General features: G+C 52.1%; 1 protein-coding gene and 1 long non-coding RNA gene across 13 annotated transcripts in view; one reads left to right on the top strand and one right to left on the bottom strand.

Moving 5' to 3' along the window:
• DOCK3 (dedicator of cytokinesis 3) overlaps positions 1-22,582 on the top strand; it is a 504,793-nt gene extending 482,211 nt beyond the window's left edge. For 8 of the 12 annotated variants that reach the window (XM_038566321.1, XM_038566316.1, XM_038566315.1 and 5 more), the window contains 14 exons: positions 1,023-1,164; positions 2,389-2,555; positions 2,687-2,773; positions 3,235-3,414; positions 4,046-4,129; positions 4,253-4,369; positions 6,579-6,700; positions 7,962-8,100; positions 8,620-8,767; positions 12,759-12,877; positions 14,042-14,129; positions 17,953-18,075; positions 18,611-18,693; positions 19,491-22,582. In XM_038566321.1, the coding sequence (XP_038422249.1) occupies positions 1,023-1,164; positions 2,389-2,555; positions 2,687-2,773; positions 3,235-3,414; positions 4,046-4,129; positions 4,253-4,369; positions 6,579-6,700; positions 7,962-8,100; positions 8,620-8,767; positions 12,759-12,877; positions 14,042-14,129; positions 17,953-18,075; positions 18,611-18,693; positions 19,491-20,000 (2,109 nt within the window). In that variant the 3' untranslated portion in view covers positions 20,001-22,582. The remainder of the gene's footprint in view (positions 1-1,022; positions 1,165-2,388; positions 2,556-2,686; positions 2,774-3,234; positions 3,415-4,045; positions 4,130-4,252; positions 4,370-6,578; positions 6,701-7,961; positions 8,101-8,619; positions 8,768-12,758; positions 12,878-14,041; positions 14,130-17,952; positions 18,076-18,610; positions 18,694-19,490) is intronic. The other 4 variants (XM_038566318.1, XM_038566317.1, XM_038566314.1 and 1 more) reach the window with 4 other exon arrangements.
• Positions 4,828-16,425, bottom strand: LOC119864685. The gene is made up of 4 exons (XR_005374912.1): positions 16,000-16,425; positions 15,150-15,852; positions 14,397-14,566; positions 4,828-5,378 (listed from the first exon to the last, which is right to left on the bottom strand). It is a non-coding gene; the product is annotated as an uncharacterized LOC119864685 (long non-coding RNA).
• Positions 22,583-22,817: the final 235 nt, after the last annotated feature.

The following is a 22,817-nucleotide window of genomic DNA, read 5'->3' as shown; positions in this document are numbered from 1 at the left end:
AGGCCAGCCTGCTCCTCCTGACCTTGACTTCTCTTCTGGTATTTTCATTCTGATCCATCCAGACATGTGGCCCAGCCTTAGCTGAGTTCTCCCATAGTAAGAGGGGAAGTGAAAAGGGGGCAGAGGTTCTATTCCAAAAAAATTTAAGGTCCTCCAAGGCCTGGCCAGTGATCATCCCCGTACCGGTAAGTATATGGCTGGCCCTATGGACCTTTCTGTCTCTCTTCCTCTGAAAATATGCCAAGAGGAGGGGTTGCCATGCCTGATGCCACTTTGTCAAAGTGAATCTAGTGAGGCAGCTAGGCAGGCAGACCCATGTCACCAGAGGTCTGAACGAGTTTTCCACTCACTCATGCGTGACCAGCTGTGAGGTAGGCAGAGCATCAGGATTGAGGGCGCCTTGTCATGTCATCAGCCCACCAGGAGAGAAACTGAGACCTAACTCAAACCAAATATGATGTAACACAAGGTTTTAAGAAATGTGTAGTTAGGATGATGTCCTAACAGTTTGTTCTGCTGATGTAATTGCAAAGGAATTTATTGCCAGTGCAATGAGTAATTGTTGAATACCTACTGAACACTGGGCGATATTTAGACTGTTTTCCCAGCTAATAAAAGTAGTCCTTCCAAAGCAGGCCCTGGTTGTCACTGTACCCACACAGAGTGCCCTTCCCCACTTCTCTCTTAGAGCTGACCCAGTTGGGCCTTTCAGTACTCCCTTCAGGCGTGACTTTTTCTAAAATCCGCCCCCCCCCACCTCAATCCCTTCCTGGGTAAGATACCCTCCCTCCTCCAAGCTTCCCACAGCCTGTGCCCTGCCTCCAGGTTGCCACATCACAGTGCAAGTCTACCTTTGTCTGTCCCCCTCCTTCTGATCATCGCTTCCCCTAGGGCAGGGACTGACTGCTATGCCTATCACAGGAGCTCCTAGGACATGCTTGTGATGTGAGTAGCTGATGACAGCCATGTGGAGGCAGGAGACTGGAGGCAAGGCATAGAGCATGTTCTCTTGTTTGTGGCAGAACAAAGAATACGTGTGCCGAGGCCATGACTACGAGAGGCTGGAGGCCTTCCAGCAGAGGATGCTCAGCGAGTTCCCACAGGCTGTTGCCATGCAGCACCCCAACCACCCTGACGATGCCATCCTGCAGTGTGATGCCCAGTGTATCTTTTGATGCTTGGTGGGGGATGGCATTTTGGGATCCTGGGAGGTGAGGCCCACCCAGTCAGCTGTGTCTCTGCTGTGTTGTTGGCCTTACAGACTAGATTACCCATACGTCCTGAATAGAGTGTGTCCTCATCACTGAACCCACATGTAGGAGGGCCCTCATGCCTCACAGAGGCAGCCATGGCATGCCCTTAGCCATGGAGTGCCTAAGTAGAGCTTCAGGGGGACCTTTATCCCTGAGGTTCACTGCTACCATTACCTTAGTCCCTACCTTGCCCTGTGAAGGACCTGTCTAGGCATCTAGGAACAGTCACATAACAGGATGATTTAGGGTCCACCAAGGCTCTTACCACAGGGATAACCACCACTTCTGTGCCCTGCTTCTATGTGCATCTGTTATTATGCCTTGTCTTTGTGAGGAGGACTGAGGTACAGCATTGGGAGTGGATGTGGAGGGAGTCGGGAAGGCGATGGGGAGTGCCTGTGGTTTTAGTGGCACTTGGAAGTCTGGTTGCAAACACTAGCCTTTCCCTCCTCCCCTTCACATAGCTTCCTTGGAGACCTCATGACAGTCATGATGACTGTACAGGCTTGTTCCAGAGATGGGAGAGCAGGTGGACTCCCATGATATCTCTCCACAAAGACCCCAAAAAGTACTGTTTTTTTTTTATTTTTATTTATTTATGATAGTCACACACAGAGAGAGAGAGAGGCAGAGACACAGGCAGAGGGAGAAGCAGGCTCCATGCACCGGGAGCCCGACGTGGGATTCAATCCCGGGTCTCCGGATCGCGCCCTGGGCCAAAGGCAGGCGCCAAACCTCTGCGCCACCCAGGGATCCCCCAAAAAGTACTGTTATTAAAAGATTCTTCTTCAGGAAATACAGTTTACCTACAGTGGGCAGGCCCTGGCCCTTGCAACTTTCTTGCTCCTGCAGGGTGGGCACCTGCATTCTCCTGACCCCTTTCCATTTTTTCTTGGCTATTGACATCTCATGTTGGCTGGTGCTCAGGAGACGCAGTGCTAGAGCAGGAAGAGGAAACAGATAGGGAGGTTTGGTCTAACTGCACTTGGGTTTCATCTGGCCCTTGAGATGCATCTGCTGCCACCAGTAGGGGACAGGGGCTGTGGTATTCTCTTCTCCTTTAGGGGATAACGGGGGTGAGTACTCAGATCCATTTTTCTGGCAAGCCTGGGTTTCCCCTTTACTTCCTGCCCAGACTTGCAGATCTACGCAGTGACACCCATTCCAGATTATGTGGATGTCCTGCAGATGGATAGGGTCCCAGATCGCGTCAAGAGCTTCTACCGTGTCAACAATGTGAGGAAGTTCCGGTACGACAGGCCTTTTCACAAAGGCCCCAAGGACAAGGAAAATGAATTCAAGGTGAACAACTCTAGGAAAGCCGGGCAAGCCCCACTTTCTTGGAATCTCATCAGTGTCTCATCCTTCAGGCAGGCAGGCAGGCACGGCAAAAATTGCTTAATGGCCTGTACCCGCCTGTGCCCTCCTTACAGAGCCTGTGGATCGAGCGCACCACATTGACCCTCACCCACAGCTTGCCCGGCATCTCTCGGTGGTTCGAAGTGGAGAGGAGGGAATTGGTGAGATATGTTTCAGATGTGCTGACCCTCAGCCCTGGCTTTGGGGACCTTCCTTTAAGGACTGAAGACAGAAAGCGAGCTTCAGCCACCTGCCTGGCTTGGGCTGCCACAAGCCAATCCTATGCCAGCAGCTCTGTACACCTTCTCTCTTTGAATCCTCATAACATCCCTAGGCAGCAAGTATTTTTAATCTCCCAGTTTACATATGTGGAAACTATTCTCCGAGGTTCAGGAAGCCAGAGCTCTCAGACTTCAGAACTGGTGCTCTTCACTATTTACTGTACTTCTAAGTACCTACAGATCAGAAGAAAAAATTCAAAAGAGGTCAAGGAATCTTAAATCCACAGGAACAAGGGTGGGAATCAGCACCACTGGTCTTAGATCACCACTGCTCTTAGGACTATGCTAAGGGAAGGGTTGTCATTGTACCTGAGATGACACTGTATGCTGTGTGCCCTCAGGTGGAGGTAAGTCCTCTGGAGAATGCCATCCAAGTGGTTGAGAATAAGAACCAGGAGCTACGGGCCCTCATCAGCCAGTATCAACACAAACAGGTGCATGGCAACATCAACCTGCTCAGCATGTGCCTGAATGGTGTCATCGATGCAGCTGTCAATGGGGGCATTGCACGCTACCAAGAGGTGAGCTAGGTCCTGGACCAAACCCATGATCTTGCTGGGAAGGTGGGTTGGGTGCCTCTTCTTGAGACTCCAACCTCCTAAGACAGCTTTCCCAACTAGCCCTCTCCTCACTGTGCCTCAGTTGACTGAGGATGGTCCAGGGGTAAGGCTTTTAAGTTCCCTACCACTCCCTTTTTCTGTGGCCTGGCTCTCCCAGGGGGCCTTCTCTTCTTTTTTATTCTCTGAACTCTGACAGATGGGTAATCTGTCTGATTATGGAAGGTGTTAAGTGGCCTCCAAGAGGAGCCCTGGAGCTCAGCCCTTCACAAGAAGCAAGTTGTGTGTGGCTAAGAGAGTGGTCCCACACCCTGACCACAAGCCCTGCCTGCCCCACGCAGGCCATCCAGGCTCCCTGAGGGACTGGGACCAGCCCTCCAGGATTAAATTATTTGGCTACCTTCAGTCCTTCTTAGGTACAAAAAACACACCTGTGATTGCAGGAGGTTCAAGCAGGCCAGACTAGAGATGGTGTGTATACCTGTGAGGGGGGAGGATCTGCCTTTCAAGAGGCACTTTACACTCAGGCTTCCCAGACCTCCTGTAAGTGGTAGTCCTGAAAAGAGTCTTCCTGACTTAGCCTTTCCTTTCACAGGCTTTCTTTGATAAAGATTATATCACCAAGCACCCAGGAGATGCAGAGAAAATTACTCAGCTCAAGGAGCTCATGCAGGAGCAGGTATGTCTTGCAGAGCTTAGAGGCCAGTGGCCAGAAGGGAACAGCTATGTACCACAGGATGCCTGTAGTTCTCAAGGGCTACCCCCTTGGCTTGCAGAGTGGCCTTGTCTGTCACCCTAATAGGTCCACGTCCTTGGAGTTGGGCTGGCAGTTCACGAGAAGTTTGTGCACCCAGAGATGCGCCCCCTGCATAAGAAGCTGATTGATCAGTTCCAGATGATGCGTGCCAGTCTCTACCATGTAAGCTGATCCCTGTCATGCCCCTGCTGCAGTAGAAAAGGGTGTCATTTCCTGCAGAGTGCCACAAGCCAAAGGAAGGGGAGAGGGGCGGGGAATGTGAAAGAAAGCTGTTCCCACCACAGAGGGGCAGGAGGCAGAGGTGAGTGCTCTATCCAGGGGAAGGATGCCCAGGATCCCCTCATTCACTCCCCTCCCTGAGGAGGAGTCAGATTCAAGGGAAAGAACATTTTTCAAGATACTGTGTTGGTGACGAGAGATTTTCATATGAGAAAGAAAAGAGCTAAAGTATAAGGCCCACACGTAGATATCTCTTTGGAGATATTTTTCATCCCAAGACCCTGCAGAGGTAAGGCATAGCCTGAGCCAGCCCTCTCTCCCCATCTCCCTCTTTCCCATCTTTCCCTCGCCATCTGCATGCCATCTCCTCCCCCATCCCTCTTCCTTCTCTTCCCCCATCCCTCTTCCTTCTCTTTACCTTTCCCAAATTCTACCTACTTTCTGTCTGTCCATCCCTCTTCCTCCAACATGTCTGGTAACCCAGACTCACATCTGACAAAACCTAGGGTGGGCCCAGGCTCCAGAAGCTCTCCCTGACTCTAACCTGGCTCTTAGGCCTCCGTAGCAGGGTTTGGCCTGAGGAATGATTCACACAGGCAAAAGAAGAGCCTGTATTCCAGGACTAGAGTTCAGTGGTCTTGAGCCCCCTGTTTACATACTCTTACCCCATTTTCAACCATTTTCAAAACACTCCCAAGTGTTTTCTAGAAAAACTTATCTGCTGAACAGGTTGGCTGCCAGATCTCAAGGGGTGTGAACCCAGGTACTGTGGCAAGGGAAGTAGCTGTTCAGTGTAGGGCAAGGCCATCAAAAACAAGAGTTCCTTATTCAGGGATGATCACTGGGCTGGGGGAAGCTGAACCATTCAGATTCAGTGGACCTGACCTGTTGGGGTTGACCTGCCTTGTTCTTGATGGTAGAGGTTCTGGTGATCTCAGGCCCCCAGCCATTCCTGCACAGGTATAGATAGCATGAAATGTAAAAAGAGAAAAAGAAGTTTGTCTGTAGTTTGACAAATGGGTACATTTTCCAGAGCCTGAAATTTGTCCTTTTTGTAAGGATTCTGTCATAGTATTTCAGGGTGAAACATGCAGAGGAAGTGTTTCCCCCTTAAAATTAAGATGTCCATTTAGTAAAGAACTGGGTAATAGCACCGAATCTGGTGGGTATTCCATGAACTCTCATTCTTGGCTGGTCTCTACTGTGTGCAAACTTCCACATCACAGCAGGTGACCCAGGCAGACTGGAGCCTGGCCAATGGGGTGAGAAATGTTCTCTGCCATGCAAGACTGTTGGGTCACTGCAGCAAAAATCAGAAAATACTCACCTGCATACATCAGAGTCACCAGGAAACACGTGCAGGTGTTTTTCCAGTTTGCCCTTGTTTTTTATATTTCACCATGTTGTGGCAGGAGGGGGTTGGAAAACCAGCTGCTTCTTCAGGTCAATCTCAGAAACATCCCCAGTAGGACTTATGACCCACGGATTGTGAAGGATTGAAGGAATTTAGACAGTAGTGCTTTGTTTCTCCAGAGTCACAGATAGGAACACAGACCAATGTGTGTTACCCAGGAGGGTTTGGGTTCAAAAATTTCTGCTAAGATGTCTATCTACTTAATAAGAATTTAATCATGCCAAAATAGAACTGTACTGTTTTTTCAGGGACAAATATCAGGATTTGGGATCCTATCTTCCCATAGACTGTGTCATAGGCAACTTAACCCAGGTCCCTAAGAGCCGAACCATTTAACAATCCAAGAAACCCAACTTCTGTAAAAGGTGCCCACTGTCTGACAGCTGATAATCAACTCTTCCTCTCCTGCTCCCAGCTCTTATTACTCTTATTCTGTCCTGAGAATGCCTGTTAACACACTCCTATGAACTCAGAGCAATGTCAGCTTCTTCCAGATGCATTCTCTTAGTGGGACTAACCCAGGGCCTCCTGGCCTCTGGTTTAGACTCCAGTGCCATTAGAAGGGTGTTTTAGTCATGAAGGGGCCATTGCCCAAAAGTAGTCAGCAGTTCAGGTTCAACCAACAGTATCAGATTCTTTTTCTTTTATATTTTTACCACCAGCCCACACTCTACCCACTCACCCCTTAATTACTTACTCATTCTTTACTCTGATGAAGGGGCATTCATTTCTCAACAGGAGTTTCCGGGTTTGGACAAGCTAAGTCCTGCATGTTCAGGCACCAGCACCCCGCGGGGAAATGTCCTAGCATCCCATAGTCCCATGAGCCCTGAGAACATCAAGATGACCCACCGGCACAGGTATGGCCTTAGGGCTGGGGAGGGTCCCCTCGACAGAGGGAAGTCTGGATGTCAAAGGTCAGAGCTAGGAAGTCTGAAATAGTAGGTGTGTGTACTTGCTCACATACTGTCTTACTCATGGCACACAGCAAACACACAGCTCTTGCCACAGGACCCACGCTCACATCCAGTCATTCTGGGTGACAAAGGAGTGTGCATGATATCATGAGACCACAGAGGAGGGGGCATTTGGGGTAAGTCTAGAGGGATAAGTAGAAGTCTGTGAGGCAGAAATGAGCTGAGGTTAGGAGGGTGATGAAACAGGATCTGGGAAAGAGACAGACACATGCAAATGCCTCAGGAAGTAAATAAGCCAGCCTGGTCATCCCCACCAGCAGAGCCTCGTGGCTGTAATGCAGGATTCCAGAACATGGAAGGGGGACAGTTCCAGCTCTAAATGGGCCACGTTTATTCAGGCCTTTGGACCTGATCCCAAGGGGAATGAAGATCACTAGGCGGTTTAAGGGAGAAAAGCACATGGTAAAGTAGAAACACATCAAGGTGTAGCTACTCTGAACTCAGGAGTCCTGGTCTGTCTGGGCTCAATTGGAGATACTCCAAGTTTCCAGGGCAGGAAGGCCAGCTCAGAGGAGGAGCCAGGGAGAGGAGCCCCTCACTCTTGGGTTTGTTTTGCAGCATAAACAGTCAATCAGCACAGACTGGGCCTCCATAAAGGAGATGGAAGGAATGAATGAGGGGCTGCCTACTGTTGATAGAGGAGAGTACTAGCAAGCCTGTGACCACACATGTAAAAAAGCCAATAGATGGTTGCCAACCAGCTATTTAATAGCTTGCCCATTCCAGGAAGATGCTCCTGGCCTAGGAGCAAATCCCAGCAGGGGGTGGCTGCTGGCTCAGACTAACACCCCATAGCAAGGGGACCTGGAATCCTTGACCTGATTCAGCATATCATTTTCAATCCTCCTGAGAAATTGCTGTTATTATCAGACTGAGTGGCCATAAACCATTTAACTCCAGGTGGAGATATTGCCAGCCTACTATTGGCCCTCCCACACCAGGGGAACCCTGAGCAGCAGGTTGGGCTCACAACTGCTCCAAACCTTAGATAGGCATAAGTATTAGGTATGAAACCCTCCAGGCCACTGGTGGCTGAGGCTCGAGGTGATTGTTTCACACATCCCCTTACACTGTCCTCCTACCACCTAGCAAGGTTTCTCAGCTCCAGGCCTGACTCCTCCCTATTTACCACTCTTGTTCACAGCCCCATGAACTTGATGGGCACAGGCCGCCATTCATCATCCTCTCTCTCCTCACACGCATCTAGTGAAGCGGGAAACGTGGTGATGCTGGGTGACAGCTCCATGGGCGAGGCTCCCGAGGACCTATACCATCATATGCAGGTACCAGAGCTGTCCAAAGAGAATGGGCCAGGGCACCATATCTGGAGGACTCACCTCTCTACTGGCTGATTTGATCTGAGCACTGGCATCACTGCCTAGTTTTCTAGTTTCTGAATTTAGAACACCCAGAGCCAGTAAAACTGCCTTCCCTCCACACCATCCCATGTCACAGTTCCCAGGCTTTATTTCCCAAGAAGGAAATCTAGCTTCAGTCCTGGTTGCTCTTAGAGATCCCATGGGAGAGGTCCTCCACCAAATTGCCCTCCTTCCTTGGCATTCCTGACGGCTAAGTCCTGCATCCTCAGTGGGCACCATCACTAAAGTCAACCCAACAACCCTGCTCCATGGGTGGTGTGGGTGACCCTTAGTGCCAGCCATTAACCTGGCCTCCATCAGACCTAGGGTATTGCATCAGACACCGGGTCTTGGCACCTCATGGCATGAAGAAGCCAACTCTGGGTCAGCCCTACAATCCTGGCCATTGAGACCTCTATCCTGCTGATTTTTCTCCCTTTGCAGCTCGCGTATCCCAACCCCAGGTACCAGGGCTCAGTCACCAACGTCTCTGTTCTGTCCTCGTCCCAGGCAAGCCCTTCTTCCTCCAGCCTGAGTTCCACTCACTCAGCACCATCCCAGATGATTACCTCTGCCCCTTCCAGTGCCCGAGGTAAGGAGGGCAGGGCGCTGCTTGCAGAAGGGAGAGGAGAGGGCCTCATGAGCCCCACCTGTCCTCCTCTCATCTGTGGCTCTGTCTTTGAAAGTGGCCCTGGGACTTAGAGAATGCTCCCCTTTGAGCACTAAGGACTCAAGGGTTCCTAGCCCTGGCTCTCTCTCTGGCTGGCTCCAGGCCCTGCTCTGAGCAGTGGATGTTGCTGTGCTGCCACAGAGGTGGCCCGCTGTCACATCTCCACCTCAGTAAGAGGATACACAGTCCATGAGAAAGCTCAGTTCTTTTCCATTGAAATGTTTGCAAGAATAAAAATCAAAGTGAAGGCAACAGTGAGTCTTGTCTTGAGGAATAGAATGTGAATGCACAGTGTGAAAACTCAATTTGAGGACTAAATTTAACCCTGAAAAATGTTATTCTAAAAAGTAACAACAATCAAAAAGACCTTGTTCAATTGAGAAAGGCTTAATCAGGAGAGATGTAAAAAGCTCTGTGAAAAGCCATGTACTTTGCCAGTTATTGCCCGACTTCTTATCATTTGGCAAAAAATATTGTTCTCTGGGAGCAAGCATCTTTTTCAAAGTCTGATCCTAGTTCTCACAGTGAAATTTGATTCTCTGTCCATTTAGACAGAAGCATTTGTGGTAGAATGGTATACTTGGCTGTAGTAACTAGTGCTTCCCGGAATGACTGTGCGGGATGGCAACAGAAGAGAGTGGTCAGAGCTCACCGGCCAGTCACTACTGGCTATTGCTGCCAGGCTTGCAGTCTCTCATGAGCCTACAGTCAGATGTCACCTAGGGCTAGAGTCATCTAAAGGTTCAACTAGGCTGGACATCCAGGATGGATGGCTCACTCACACAGCTGATGGTAACTGTTACCTGGGAGCTCAGCTGGGGCTACTGACCTGAGTCCCTACTTAGGGCCTTTCACCCTGGCTTGGGCTTCTCACAACATGCAGCTGAATTTTCTCGGAGCAAGCATTCCAAGATACCTAGGCAGAAGCTGCAAGGCTTCTTATTACCTAGGCTTGGAAATCCCAGAATGTCCCTTTTGCCACATTCTGTTGTCTGGTCAAGTCACTAAGGCCAACCTAGATACCAGGGTGGGGAAGGAGACTCCATCTCTTCATGTGAGGAGTGGCATTTGTGTTTTGGAGGGAAGGCATTGATGGTTGCCATCTCTGGAGGCAAGCTATCACCAGGATCAAACTCCAGAATATCACAGAGAAAGGTTTACAGAAGGCCTTTCCGTTTCTGGAGTAGACATTAAACACAAAGTAAACAGAGAGGTTAAATGGAACTTGGCAGGGTATGGTGATGATGGCAGAGGCAACTAAGAAAGAGCAGGATTCACTTCAGGCTACACCATCCATGCAATCCATGTGCAGGCCAATATGGAGGAAACCATGGGCCCTGTATGTAACCTACCAGCGGTGGGCCCTATGAGAGAGGATAGAGAGAAGACCTAGACTAGACATCACAGAGGAAGCTGATATTGTCAGATAAATGTGGGAGATGCAGTGGAGATGCTCTGGGGGCCCAGAAGGAAGAAAGCAGTCCACTCTGTTTCTGGTATTATGGGTGGAAGGGAAGGCCTTGAAGGAGAAGGTGTTCTGGAGGGTATTTGGCATTGGAAGTACTTCCTCCACACCCAGGAGTGGTCATGACACCAGTGGCCTTCCTTGCCAAGCCTATTGATACTCTCTGCTGTGGTCCCTGTTGATTTGGAAACCTTCCAGAAGGCGTGGAAGGCACACTCTAAACTCTGTAAGTAGGTAGCTCCCTCTAGTGGTGAAAAGACTAATTGGGGTTAGGAAAGGGGGAATTTTTTTTTTTTTTTTTTTTTTTTTTTATGATAGTCACACAGAGAGAGAGAGAGAGAGAGAGAGGCAGAGACATAGGCAGAGGGAGAAGCAGGCTCCATGCACCGGGAGCCCGGCGTGGGATTCGATCCCGGATCTCCAGGATCGCGCCCTGGGCCAAAGGCAGGCGCCAAACCGCTGCGCCACCCAGGGATCCCAGGAAAGGGGGATTCTGATCCTCTTTAAATAACTCAGTCGTGCTGGGACTTAGCTTCCTTTGGGTTTACCCAGACCACAGCTCAAGTAGTGCAGAAGTCCTGTGACAAAAAAGTTCTTGTGATGTTTAAATATATTCACAAAAAGTATCCATCACTCTCTGCTCCCATGGGATTGGCTTCCCAGGGCTGAGAGCAGTGGGAGAGAAGTAGATGGTAGAGTTGAAAAGCAGCCGTAGCACAGAGCACCCCTTTGTTATAGTACCAGAGAGGCCCCCATCACACGGTTTCAGATCCTCTGCAGAGCACCCAGGGCCTGCAGGCTTCCATCCCTCCATCCTAACACCCCCAACACGTATCAGGACATTGAGTATGCAGATCTGAGGTTGGCCTGATAAGCAGGCAGTGAGCTCTGCAAGGTCAAGGACCATAGTCAGCCCCAGTGAGGCAGTATGTCATGTGCCAGATACATGCCTAGTGTAGGATGGGTGTCAGTAGAAGTCATATGTAACTGAATTGGTGAAAAGGCACACATCTCTTTCTGAGCACATTAAGTGGAGGGAAGCCCTGTCCAGAGCTGTGGCTGGCAGGGTTCAGGGAGCATTCAGTTTCTTGGTGGGAAGGCACTATAGAAATCAGTGGGATTAGGAGCTCTTTTCTATTGTTCTCTAAACAGCCACTGATTATTATTATATTGACTTCTGCAAAGAATTTATGCCTCATCTTCTTGGTCTAAAATGAGTACAGGAGGGCTATCTCAAGGACTCCTGGGGCAGGCTGACTAGAGAGACCTTTTATAGTTGTGCCCTGACAGTGTGTGCCCTGCACACTCAGGGACCCTGGGTCTCAGAGACATAGCACCTCCAGAGTTCCAGCTTCACCTCTCAGTTGGAGCTCATGAGCTCACCAGCTTCACAGAGGGCATGCCACGGAAGGGTTTCAATCACCTGAGCCAGCCAGAGGCAGCCAGTTTCTCATGGATGTGCTGGTGTCTGGCAGAATGAGTGGTACACATGTGGAGGGCCTTCTCAATTATCCATTCCCAAGGAAAGCCAGCAAGTTATGATCTGTTTCTGTGGAAGGTCCCCTCAAGGACCATGGGCTAGCAGGTTTCTGGGCCTGTAGCTATGGCCTGCATTGATGGAAACTGGGCCACAAATCTAGGGTGGTCTGACCTCTGTAACAGCCCCTCGGGCCAGAGGTCACCACAGAAACCTCACAAGAGAAAAGCGTGAACCAAGTCAACTCAAGAGCCTTGGGTTAAAGGCCCACAACCCTCAGCCTAGCTCCATGACTCCCAAGTTCACTGAAGGGAAGTCTCAGAGTGAGAAACCCCAGAGAGCCACCTGTGTGCAGGGCTCTGGAGCTCCTGCCAGTCTGGCTCTGGGGCTGCAGTAGGATGGCCAGCAAAGCAGAGACCAGGCTCTGGGGGCCTGGAATCTGGGAAGGAGAAGCCTCTGGGAAAAGGTGCTAGGGAGCCAGCTGAGAACAGGGCCAATGGTGTCTGGAGAAGGTAAGTGTATGGAGACACAGTGTATCAAACAAGAACTGTACCACTATGTTATCTGAGTGTCTGTCTCTGTGTGATGACTCCATTGCAAGCCGGCCTGTGCCCATGCCTGGGCCCCCTGAGAGAGCCCAGATCCAGGCCACATCCATCTCCCAAGAGTGCTGGATGCAGGGGGCCCTTTGGGGCCTGGCTCCAGTCCTCAGTTCTCCTGCCTCTGAGCATGGTGAAGGGGCTCTGTCAGTGGGCCTGCATCACCACCTCCGCCGGAACGTCAGGTTCAGCACCCCTACCCCCCATCTCACCAGCAGGCTCTGCTTCATTCCTCCTGTGCTTGCTGAGCTCATCCTCACCCCAGCTGCGAGGGGACATCTACCCTGGTTCCCTGGCCCCAAGGATGCTTGCCTGCTGGGCCCTTCATCTGTGGCTTGTCATCTGTGCGTGATTGTTCTCACTTGGTTACAGGCTCTCCCTCTCTGCCAGATAAGTACCGCCACGCCCGGGAAATGATGTTGCTGCTGCCCACACACCGGGACCGCCCAAGCAGTGCCATGTATCCAGCAGCCATTCTGGAGAATGGACAGGTAGTAGACACAGACTCCTGACTGCCCTCTGCTGCAAGTTCGTCAGCCTGGGCTTTTCTCATTGCATCTGCTAGGCTTATTGTATTGTCTTCCGTGCCTCCTTCGTTCTGCCATGAGACCCTCAGAAGGCTGCTGGGCCCCTGAATGGGGACTACAGTGGCTCTGAGGCTCAGCAAGCCAGATGGAGAGCAACTGTGGGAAGAATGGTGGTGTGGTGGAGCCACTGTTGCCTGTGTAGCTATCTGTCCTTCTTGCCTGTCTCCTGGACTCCTCCCTCTAGTGGAGGAAACTGGCTCTTTCCTGTCCCTAGAAGGCAGTGGTAGATGTGGGTCTGGAGGATGGCCTTTCTCCGTGTGTGTGTGTAAAGGCCATCTTCACTTGGGCAAACTCTGCCTGTTTCATCTGGCCATCCATCTACCGGAAACCCCTCACTGGCTGCTGGGACTATTCCATGCCGTTTGCACAGCCCTCCAGACACCCTACCTAGAGGTCTTGAACCAGAAGCTGTGGGAGATTAACTCCTTCCCCACCCAGCCTGCCTACCCTTCTATCAGAGTCCATGAGAGTCACCTCCAAGCAACTGTTACCTAGTTCCAGAGTGCCAGGAGTTGCTCAGCAGTACCTCTCTGTGCCTGATCAGCCCCGCCAGGCAGAGGGAACAGGCCTGCTTGGCAGCTGTGCATCAGAACAGTGGGTCCTGTCCGTGACTTTCTCGGCTTGAGTGCTGCCCTTTTTTCTTACCCTCAGTGCTGACTTGGGCCTGTGTGAGGACCTCAGGAGGCCAAGTCTGCCACTGCTGAGGGGTCAAGGGGTCCCTCAGCCTTTTCTGCCAGTGGGTCTCCCTGCAGGACAGAGGGATGCCGGTAGACACCTTCACGTGCCTATGTCCTTTCTCTTGGCCATGCCCAAGACAGCTTGGAGCCCAGCCAGGCATGGTAGGGAGGTGACTCCAATGTTGCCATAGCAGCACTCAGAGCCAGACAGCGAGGGACAGTCTTCTTTTGGCTGGCCTGAGCTTTTCAACACATCTCAAGCATGAACCCTACCACTGCTTTGATTTCCCCGTCTTCTCTTAAAATGTCCTGGCTCTTGGGCCCACAGCATTGCTCCCCAAGGTATAACTGGTTGTTTTCACCCTCTTTGATACTTCTCTCCTTCCCTCAGCTGCCAAATTTCCAGCGGGCCCTGTTCCAGCAAGTGGTCGGATCCTGCAAACCCTGCAGTGATCCCAATCTGTCTGTGGCTGAAAAAGGTATTGTTCCCCTTCCCAGGGGGCCTCCCCCCATGTCTTTTCCCATCCTGAGCGTCTGACTCTTGTCCCTGAGCACCAACTGGCCAAGGCTGTGCCATCCTTCAACACCCAGGCCTGTCTGTCTGTCCAGAGTCCTGATCACCTCCTGTGCTCACTGTTAAACCGATGTCTGGCTTGATGCTAAGTTTTGATCCTGTTAGTTTATAGATCTCCCTCCCCAGGGTCCACCCTCAGAGAGGCTCCAGCTTCCACCTGCCCTGAGCCCACCTTTATGGAAACTCAGGCTGCTGTGTTCAGGCTGTGGGCAGTCACTCCTCTGGGCTCCTTCCAACCAGCCTCAGAACTCAGCCGGCCCTGTGGCCCCTTTGGTCACTCTCAGCTTGGGCCCTCAGGTACCTCTCCTTCTTGTCCAGAATAGGCCTGGGCCAAACAAGCCCCTAGAAGAATGGGAAGGACAGACCATGGCAAAGTGAATTTTCCAGAGACATGGCAAAGTGAATTTCCCAGAGACAGTCATTTCTAAGGGAGGCCCAGGTACTCTGAGTCTAGTCTTCCTGTAACCACTCTGGCCAATGGCTGCTGTGAGTCCGTCTTATACATTGCAGGCCCATCAGCTTGGGCATGAGGCTGGGCAATCCATAGAACAGAGGCTGTGTGGATAGTGCACTTTTACCTGGTGTTCCGCCATAGCAAGCTGATGGAAGAAGCAGACTTGGACCCACAGGACCTTGGCCCAAAGCCTCACATGAGGAGATCTGAGTTCATTTTAACCCAGAGCAATACCTTTATGAGGACTGTGCTAGCACACCTGCCACCCAGAACCTGGCCCATACCAGCCCCCCTCCCTGTAGCTTCCCCTCTCTCTCCCCCATATGTTGGAGTGTAGGGCACACTCAGTCCCCGGGTATACTACCTGCTGTCCCATCAGAACCTGTCCTTAAAAAGCTGTCATGTTGTCATTGCACCTCCTCACCAACTGCTGTCTGCTATCCCCACTGTCATTGTTCCTTCCTTACTCACCACTGAGGACAGGCCTCTGTGTCTTCTTTAAGGAGACCAGACACAAGGTCCACAGCCTCAGTGGCTGGTGGACATCAGCACCAGGTGCTCAACCATAAAGGCTACGGAGATTCCGGCTGAAGATGCTTTCCTAGCCTCAAGGCGGCACATCCCTGAAATATGCAGCCTACCTGGACCCTGCACCTGTTACAGAGTGCCTCAGCGGCCCAAATCCACAGTGCCTTTTCTTCACCTGAGATGCGGAGCCCTCTGGCAGCTAGCCAAGAGCACAGACAGGCTCAGAGCTCAAATGGGTGCTGGTGGCCAGACCAGGACTCTACACCAGCTGGACACAGAAAAGCATCAGGCCTCAGACCAGGCTGCAGCAAGAAGCTGGACACTTCCCAGGTGTGGGAAGGAAAGAGTCTGAGCCCACTGCAAGCACATCCACTCCACAATGCCGGCACTTCGAGGGCAGCAAATGAGACATTTACCTAGTGGGAACACACAGGCCAGAGTAATAGCTCCCTAAGTCTCTACCTGGATCCTCCAGGGCAGGAGCTGTACATACTTGTCACCATTCTTATCATCAGGATCCTGAGTCCCACAAGGACTCCACCTCTCACTTGTGGTCATCTCTCTTTGCCAGTGATTCCCAGCCCAGATAAGCCTGCCCTCAGGGCTGTAGACTGTGCAGTGGGGACCTCAGGCTAGTGCTGGACCTCTGTTAACAGAAACAGAGAGAGAGAGAAATGGCCAGGCCACAGCAGGGATTGCCTCCCCCCCATGCTAAGTCACTCTTTCTTAGATTTTCCCCTAGTCCCAGTGTACTTGTGCCACATAGCAAAAGTCCATAGGCCTCATTACTCACTAATCTCAGGCTACAAGGTGAACTGGATGACTTTTGGTTCACATGGAGTGACTCAAGCAGGCACCCTTTGTAAAGCACTGCAGCCTTGCCAGCTTTCTTCCCCCATAGCCTCCCTTGCCTGCAGGTTTCTTTTGGCTCTTGTGGGTGAACTTCTATGGCCCCACAGGTCTTCCAGGGCCTAGACGTACATGTGAGGTCTTGCACTGTTAGCACCCCTTTGAGGAGCTGCCCATACCCATCTCCCAAGCTTCTTAATTTCTGACATTAGGTGACTTTCTTTGGAACCTCTCTCTTTGGAGATAGAAAGCTTCAGTGCTGAGGACCCAGAAGCTCCTGCTCCATTTTGAGGAAGCCTATGTGAGAATGGGTCTGTCCTGTTCTTCCGGTGCCCCTGGCTTCCTGAGGAGGCTTTATGGTGGAATCTACCTGGTGGTGCTCATCAGACTCAGAATTCTTTGCTCTCTTTAGTCACAATTGAGGGTCTGCCCACCTGGTCACCACCATTCCCTCCCTCCTACCACCAGCCATCAACCATCCCAAGACACTGAATGGTCCTGAGAACTGAAGCTGTTCAGACAGTGGAGTTCTACTTTGTGTTTTGCTGCAGGCCCACTATAGTTCCAGAAGCATGGGGAAAGAGAGAAAGGACATCACCACCTTATCCCCAGACTATGTGGGCCCGACTGCTCCTGGCCACATCCTTCTTGAAGGCTAGATTCCAGCTCCTTCCCTTCCTGAACCTCTTAGGTCCCATCAGGCCCTAGCTTTCCCCAGTCAGTACCTGGAGCATGGAGACTCTAAACCCCAGCCCCCTGAGGCACAGTTTAGTTATAGCTGCCTCAGAACAAAGCCAGCACCTAGGTGCCTGGACTGTGAGCTTCTTCGCTGCTGCTGACAGCCCAAAAGGGATATTATGCTTGCCTGGCCCCATCAGAGAAAAGGTACATTTCTTGTCAGTGGGATCTGGTCTCCAGTTGTTGGCCAACAGGATTTACATCCTGCAGAGTAGCACCCTCAGAGTTCAAGTTCCAGCCATTCCTCTTTTTGTCTCCCTTCCTGCAAAGTCACTCACCATAGCCATAGCTGGGGGACGAAGGGGAAGCATTCTGGCACTGAACTCCTTCCTTAGCATAGGTAGACACTCTTGGTTTCCCCTTGTCCAGTGCCCACTCTATCCTGTATCCATGACATGTGGGTGCCAGGAACTGGGCCTCTCTGCAGGCCTAAAAGCACCCTTGGCTCTATAGTCCTCCTTCTTCTGGAAGCTGCCAGTCCAGCCAGACATGAGCCACAGCTCTTGAGCTGTATACTCTTTCCTCCAGCAGGCACAGTGAACACTAGTCCTTGCCTGAAAACCCCTGTGCTTCCCAAACCCAGTCAGTAGGCAGAGAAGTAGTAAGATGAGCACAGCTTGTTTGTTACCACAGGCACCTTGGAAGACAGCCCTTGCCCACCCCCTATCCGTGCACTAGCTCTAGGAGGGGTGGTCTCTGGCTCCCACCCACCATGCTCCCTGCTTTTCCCACTGGGCCAGGGCAGTTGGAGAGCCCTGACCTGGCTCTGGGGAGGAGCCCTATGGCCTGCTGTATGTCTGCATTCTCTCATCAGCCCGTTCCACTCTGCTTTGCTCACTTCTTCTGTTCTCTATCCTCCTCCTGGCAAGTCCCAGAGGCAGATTCTTGCTGTTTGATTCTTGCTGCCCTCTCAGCTTTCTCCCCGAGTACTCTTCAGATGTCAGTTCCCTCTGTTGCCATCCTCTTAAGCAGCTTCTGTCCCTCCTTCATGGGCCACAGTGTCTCACTTGGCCAGCATTTTTAGAGGCTGGCATGCCGTTCTCACATGTGCTGGGTACCTAGCAGACACCTGGAGAAGCCATAGGCTGTAGGACAGGCTTCTCCCTGAGGATGGCTCAAGAAGTAACCTCCCTTCATGCCATCTGTTTCCACCCTTCAGCGGTGCCAGCAGCCCCCAGCAGCTGGAGCCTGGATAGCGGAGCCCAAGAGGCCCAGCCCTTCCTGTCTGCCCACATGGGGCACATCCTGGCCCCCCCAGTGCCTCCCCGAAGCCTGCTGCATGGTAAGAAGACCTCCAGCGGGTCCCCCAGATAGTCCCTGGGACAGACTCTACTCAGGGGCAAGGGCAGCAGAGCCCTCCAAACTAAGAAGATGGGCCATTCTCTGGGCTGACTCAGCAAAGGAAAACACATCCCAACCACAGGAAGGATCCTGCTGGGCTTTGGGGTCAGTGAGGTTTCCGAGTACAACAGGTGAACTCAGTAATGCCTTCCCAGCCAGCGGGGCTGAAGACCATGGAACTGACTGTGCTGAGCCCGCTGCCTACCAACTTGTCAGAGAGCTGCAGTTGCTTGCGGCCCGTCGTTCCATGGGCTCTGACATACTCGACTTTCTTGACCTTTTGTGTGGCACAGGTGTCTTTTACTCCAGGAGCCTGTTTCGGAGAACTCCAGTGAAAAAAGGTTTTTCTGTGGCCTTCAATACTGAGGGGTCCCCAGGAGCCTCTTCCTATGGCTGCCCAGTTGGCTCAGCAGGATATGCTGGCACACAGCCCAAGAAGAGCCCCAGCTGAGGCTCTGGTTCTGTTCCCTTTGCAGGTCATTACTCCCTACACTTTGACGCCTTCCACCACCCCCTGGGTGACACCCCCCCAGCCCTGCCTGCCCGGACTCTGCGCAAGGTAATGTACTGAAGCAACAGCCCCACCAGGGTGTGAGAAGAATCTTCTCATCTCCTCTGGAATCACCTGGTTCTACAAAAAGAACTGCAGTCTTCCCCTGCTCCTCTGTCCCAGAGCTCCCAACCTGGCAGAAGCTGGGAGCAGCCAGAGCCACGCTCGGGATGCAGATGACTGATGTGTCCTGCAACCAAAGCGACAGGGACAGGGAGGTTAGAGGGTCCTGGGGACAGCAACACGTGGGACCCAGAGCACAGAGTGCATGGGCAAGGGGCAGTGAGGGGCTGGAGGGGCTCCTTGCTGACACCGTGGGTTATCGGCACACTACCCTTCAAGAAGTAAAGAAATATGCCCGTGGTAGATGGTAGAGCATTTTAAACTAGAGTCCAGTCAAAAGCAAGAAGCAGGCGGCAGCAAAGCCTCGTGAAAACTCATTCATTTTTCTGCACATTGGAAAAGATGGACTCTGTCACAGATTTTAGCAGCAGAATACATTCATCTGGCCCATGGTCCCTAGGATTCTTTCTGCTGTCCCCAATGGCCTGATGACCCAGCCCTTTTGTCAGCACCCCAGAGCCACAGGGTACAAGTGCCTAGCAACCAGGGCAGGGCCATTTTTGCTCACACAAATGCAGCTGATTCTGGGGCTCCACTAGCTTGCTGGGGGCAGGGGGAGCCAGGGGATGGCTGCTAAAGATGCATGTGTACAGCTGATGTGTACAAGTGCCTGGCCCTCTCTTCCCACGGGAGCCAGCCCACCTGGAGAAGGGGTTCTAACGTGCCCACCCTTTCCTTTGCAGTCTCCTCTCCACCCTATCCCGGCCTCCCCCACCAGCCCCCAGTCGGGTCTGGACGGCAGCAACTCTACACTGTCTGGCAGTGCCAGCAGCGGCGTGTCCTCCCTGAGCGAGAGTAACTTTGGGCACTCCTCGGAGGCCCCACCTCGAACCGACACCATGGACTCCATGCCAAGCCAGGCCTGGAACGCCGATGAAGATCTTGAGCCACCCTACCTCCCTGTCCACTACAGCCTCTCCGAGTCCGCCGTCCTGGACTCCATCAAGGCCCAGCCATGCCGAAGCCACTCAGCCCCAGGGTGCGTCATCCCTCAGGACCCCATGGACCCGCCTGCGCTGCCCCCCAAGCCCTACCACACCCGCCTGCCGGCCCTAGAGCACGATGAGGGCGTGCTGCTACGTGAAGATGCCGACAGGCCTCGAGGCCTGCACCGCAAAGCCTCGCTGCCCCCCGGGAGTGCCAAGGAAGAGCAGGCCCGCATGGCATGGGAGCACGGCCGTGGGGAACAGTGAGGGGCGGGTGGGGGGCGGCTATGATGCCGCCCTCAGTGAGCAGCTTGCCCAACCACTCCAGGTCGGAAAAGCAAGTCCCCCCCGCCAGGGAGCCAGAGAGGCCTGGCACTCAGGAGAGAACCACCCCGAGTCTACGTTCTACTGCCGTGAACTCGTGTGTTGCCATGTGCAGAGGCCGCAGCAGCATGAAGGCTTGTGGCTTCTCTTTTTATTTCATTTTCTACGTTTCCATTTCTATGGGTTTTCCTTTCTTTCCTTTGTGCAGTAGATGCTTTCTTCCTCCTGCAGTTCCAGACCACGTGGAGCTATTCGGAGATATTGCACAGACAGAATTGCTTTGCAGCTTTGTGGGGCCCAGAGGTAGGAGCCCAGGCCCTCCCTCCAGGGCAGAGATGCACAGAAGAATGGAAATTGCACTAGGGACTTCTTCCGTTGCTGCATGGACAGAAGAGCTCATGGTTGTATTCAGGGATTGCAAGGACCACGTGGACTACACGTCACAGGTGGACAGGGGAGCTACAAGCCGTTTTGCACAAATGCCTACCCACCTGCCCAGTCTTGAGTCCAGGAGTGTGCAACTGAGGGGCTGCTTGGGCCATCCTGCCAGCTCAGGCATGTGACCTGGCCTAACTGCACGCCCAGGGCACACTGCCGGGCTTCCATGGGCCAGCCCTGCCTCCCACTCTACCTTGGACTTTTCCCTCCATCACTTTTATTTCTGACCATTTGCTCACTTCCACTCTCAATACACCTCATGTCCTGCAGGAGCCCCCTTGGCAAATGGATCTGCAAAGGTGATTCTCTGCCCTCTGGGGTTTGTGGGAGGGGTGTGGAGCCAGAGGGACGACCCTAGCCACCTTCCTCCCCAGGGCCCAGGAGGCCAAGTGTTGAGAAAAGAGCTGGCATAGTAATGAGGCTAGGGTGTGGCAGGGGCCGGAAATCCTCTGAACTTTCAGAAGTGGCCAGAATGCCTGTCATCCAGCTCCTGAATCAGGGATTTTCAGCACTACCTCTGAGCCGTGGGGCTGGCTGCCCAGCCAGGCTTCCAGCCCTGAGGACTCCTGGTCAGGTTCAGCAAGCTCCTGGGTAAAGGGGGTGGGACGGAGCTCCTCCTTTTGGAAGCAGAGAGCCATGCAGGTTGAATTATCCTCTCCCAAGTGGCCAAGTGCAGTCGTCCCCGCCCCCCCACCCCTTGCTCCAGGCCCTTAGGGACCAGCACTCAGGGTTCCGGGCGGGCAGGAAGGCAGTTTCTCCAGCCTCCCCAGTCTGTTGGGCAGAGTGCAGAGGTATCTTTATAGGAAACTTTTTCAGGTCAGGGCACTGATTTTCCTCTTGGTTTATTATTTGGGGGGATAGGGTGGGGTGGTAATAGTATTTTACCAGGGTGCTTCTAAGTTACTCTAAAAAAAAAAAAAAGCCTACAGATAAAATATTTTTCTTTCATTTGCCTGAGTTCCTAACTTTGATGGTCACAAGGCGGCCTTCTCCTTGTTGAGCAGGTGTGTTCTCCCATAGTTCTACTGGCCTGACCTCCGTGGCCAGGCCTGGGGCCCTAGATCCCATCCCTTCCCCACAGTTCCTCTTTCCAAACAGACAAGGCCGGTCAGGGTGTTCTCTTTTAAACAAACGCCAGCTTATTGAACAGGAATACCAGCAAGTAACTTATTGGGAAAGATGGAGGGCCGCTTACCTTCAGGGTATCTGGAGGGTGTTTCTCACCAGTGTGGGTCCTTTCTGATACTGTAAGGCTGGCTTCAGGCAGAGTGGGTCAGTCATGGCAACCTCAACATCAGAGGGCAGGCCTGAAGCATCTGGTGTTCACAAGTGTTAAGGGTCAGGGGCTAGCTCTGGGTATGAGTTTTAGGTAGGAGGGCATCTTTAGATCTTAGGGCACTTCTGAACATCACTCCCTGGACAAGGCAGTCATCACATAAGAACATCGACCTTCTCCACCTGGTAGCACAGGATAGTAGGGAGGGGAGTGTGGGTTGCTTTGGCCTTGCTTTTTTATGCAAGGTGAACTAGGTTTGTGTTTTCCCTTTCCATTTTCCCTAACTGGATGAAAAGGACATAATCCAAATCCCTTTTGTTGGAGAACGCCAGTCTGAGGGGAAGTGGGAGGTCAGAAATGAGAATCCTCTGAAAAGATTGTGAAATACTGATTTTCATTCTTTCAAGCTTATTTGTAAATACCTATTTGAATGCTGTGTATTTGTACAGGAATTTGAGCAAAAAATGTATAGAGTGTGATGTCCAATTGGTATTCAGCCCTATAAATGTGTTTTTAACCTCCGGCATTCTGTGCTTATTTAAAATAAGAAAACTTCTAACCATTTCTTTTGTGTATTTATGTTTAAAAAAAGTGATTTAAAAATGATCTTACCTGTACCAGAAAGCAAAGTTAAAAAAAAAAATTTGTACTAGTGTCCCAAGAGGTATTTTACTGTATATATTGTGGTAGCATGTTCTAAATCCAACAAGTAATGTGAATTTTAGATGTAAATATCTGCCACTTGATTTTCCCCCTTTCCCCACTCCCTTGACTGCTGTGAAATGAATTAAAGATGAATACCTGATACTGACCCACTGAATTCACTGAATGGGAGCAGCCCAAGTGCCCCTCTCCAACCCCCGCTGCTGGGCTCCAAGCCCTGTAGCCCCATAGGAACCTCTGCACCGAGCACAGAGCCAGCCAGCCAAGCCTCGCACTCGAAAGGAGGCAGCCGGCGAGGAAAGCCCCCTCCGAGCGCCAGTGGCCGACCTACTCGCGAGGCGCCCCCGGCGGCCAGGGCCCCGAGCGCTCCCGGGGAGGCCGGC

Source organism: Canis lupus, chromosome 20 (assembly GCF_011100685.1).
Source record: "Canis lupus familiaris isolate Mischka breed German Shepherd chromosome 20, alternate assembly UU_Cfam_GSD_1.0, whole genome shotgun sequence".
NCBI classification, from domain to species: domain Eukaryota; kingdom Metazoa; phylum Chordata; class Mammalia; order Carnivora; family Canidae; genus Canis; species Canis lupus.
The sequence above is the reverse complement of the archived record's forward strand: the minus strand, read 5'-3'. Positions and strand labels throughout refer to the sequence as shown.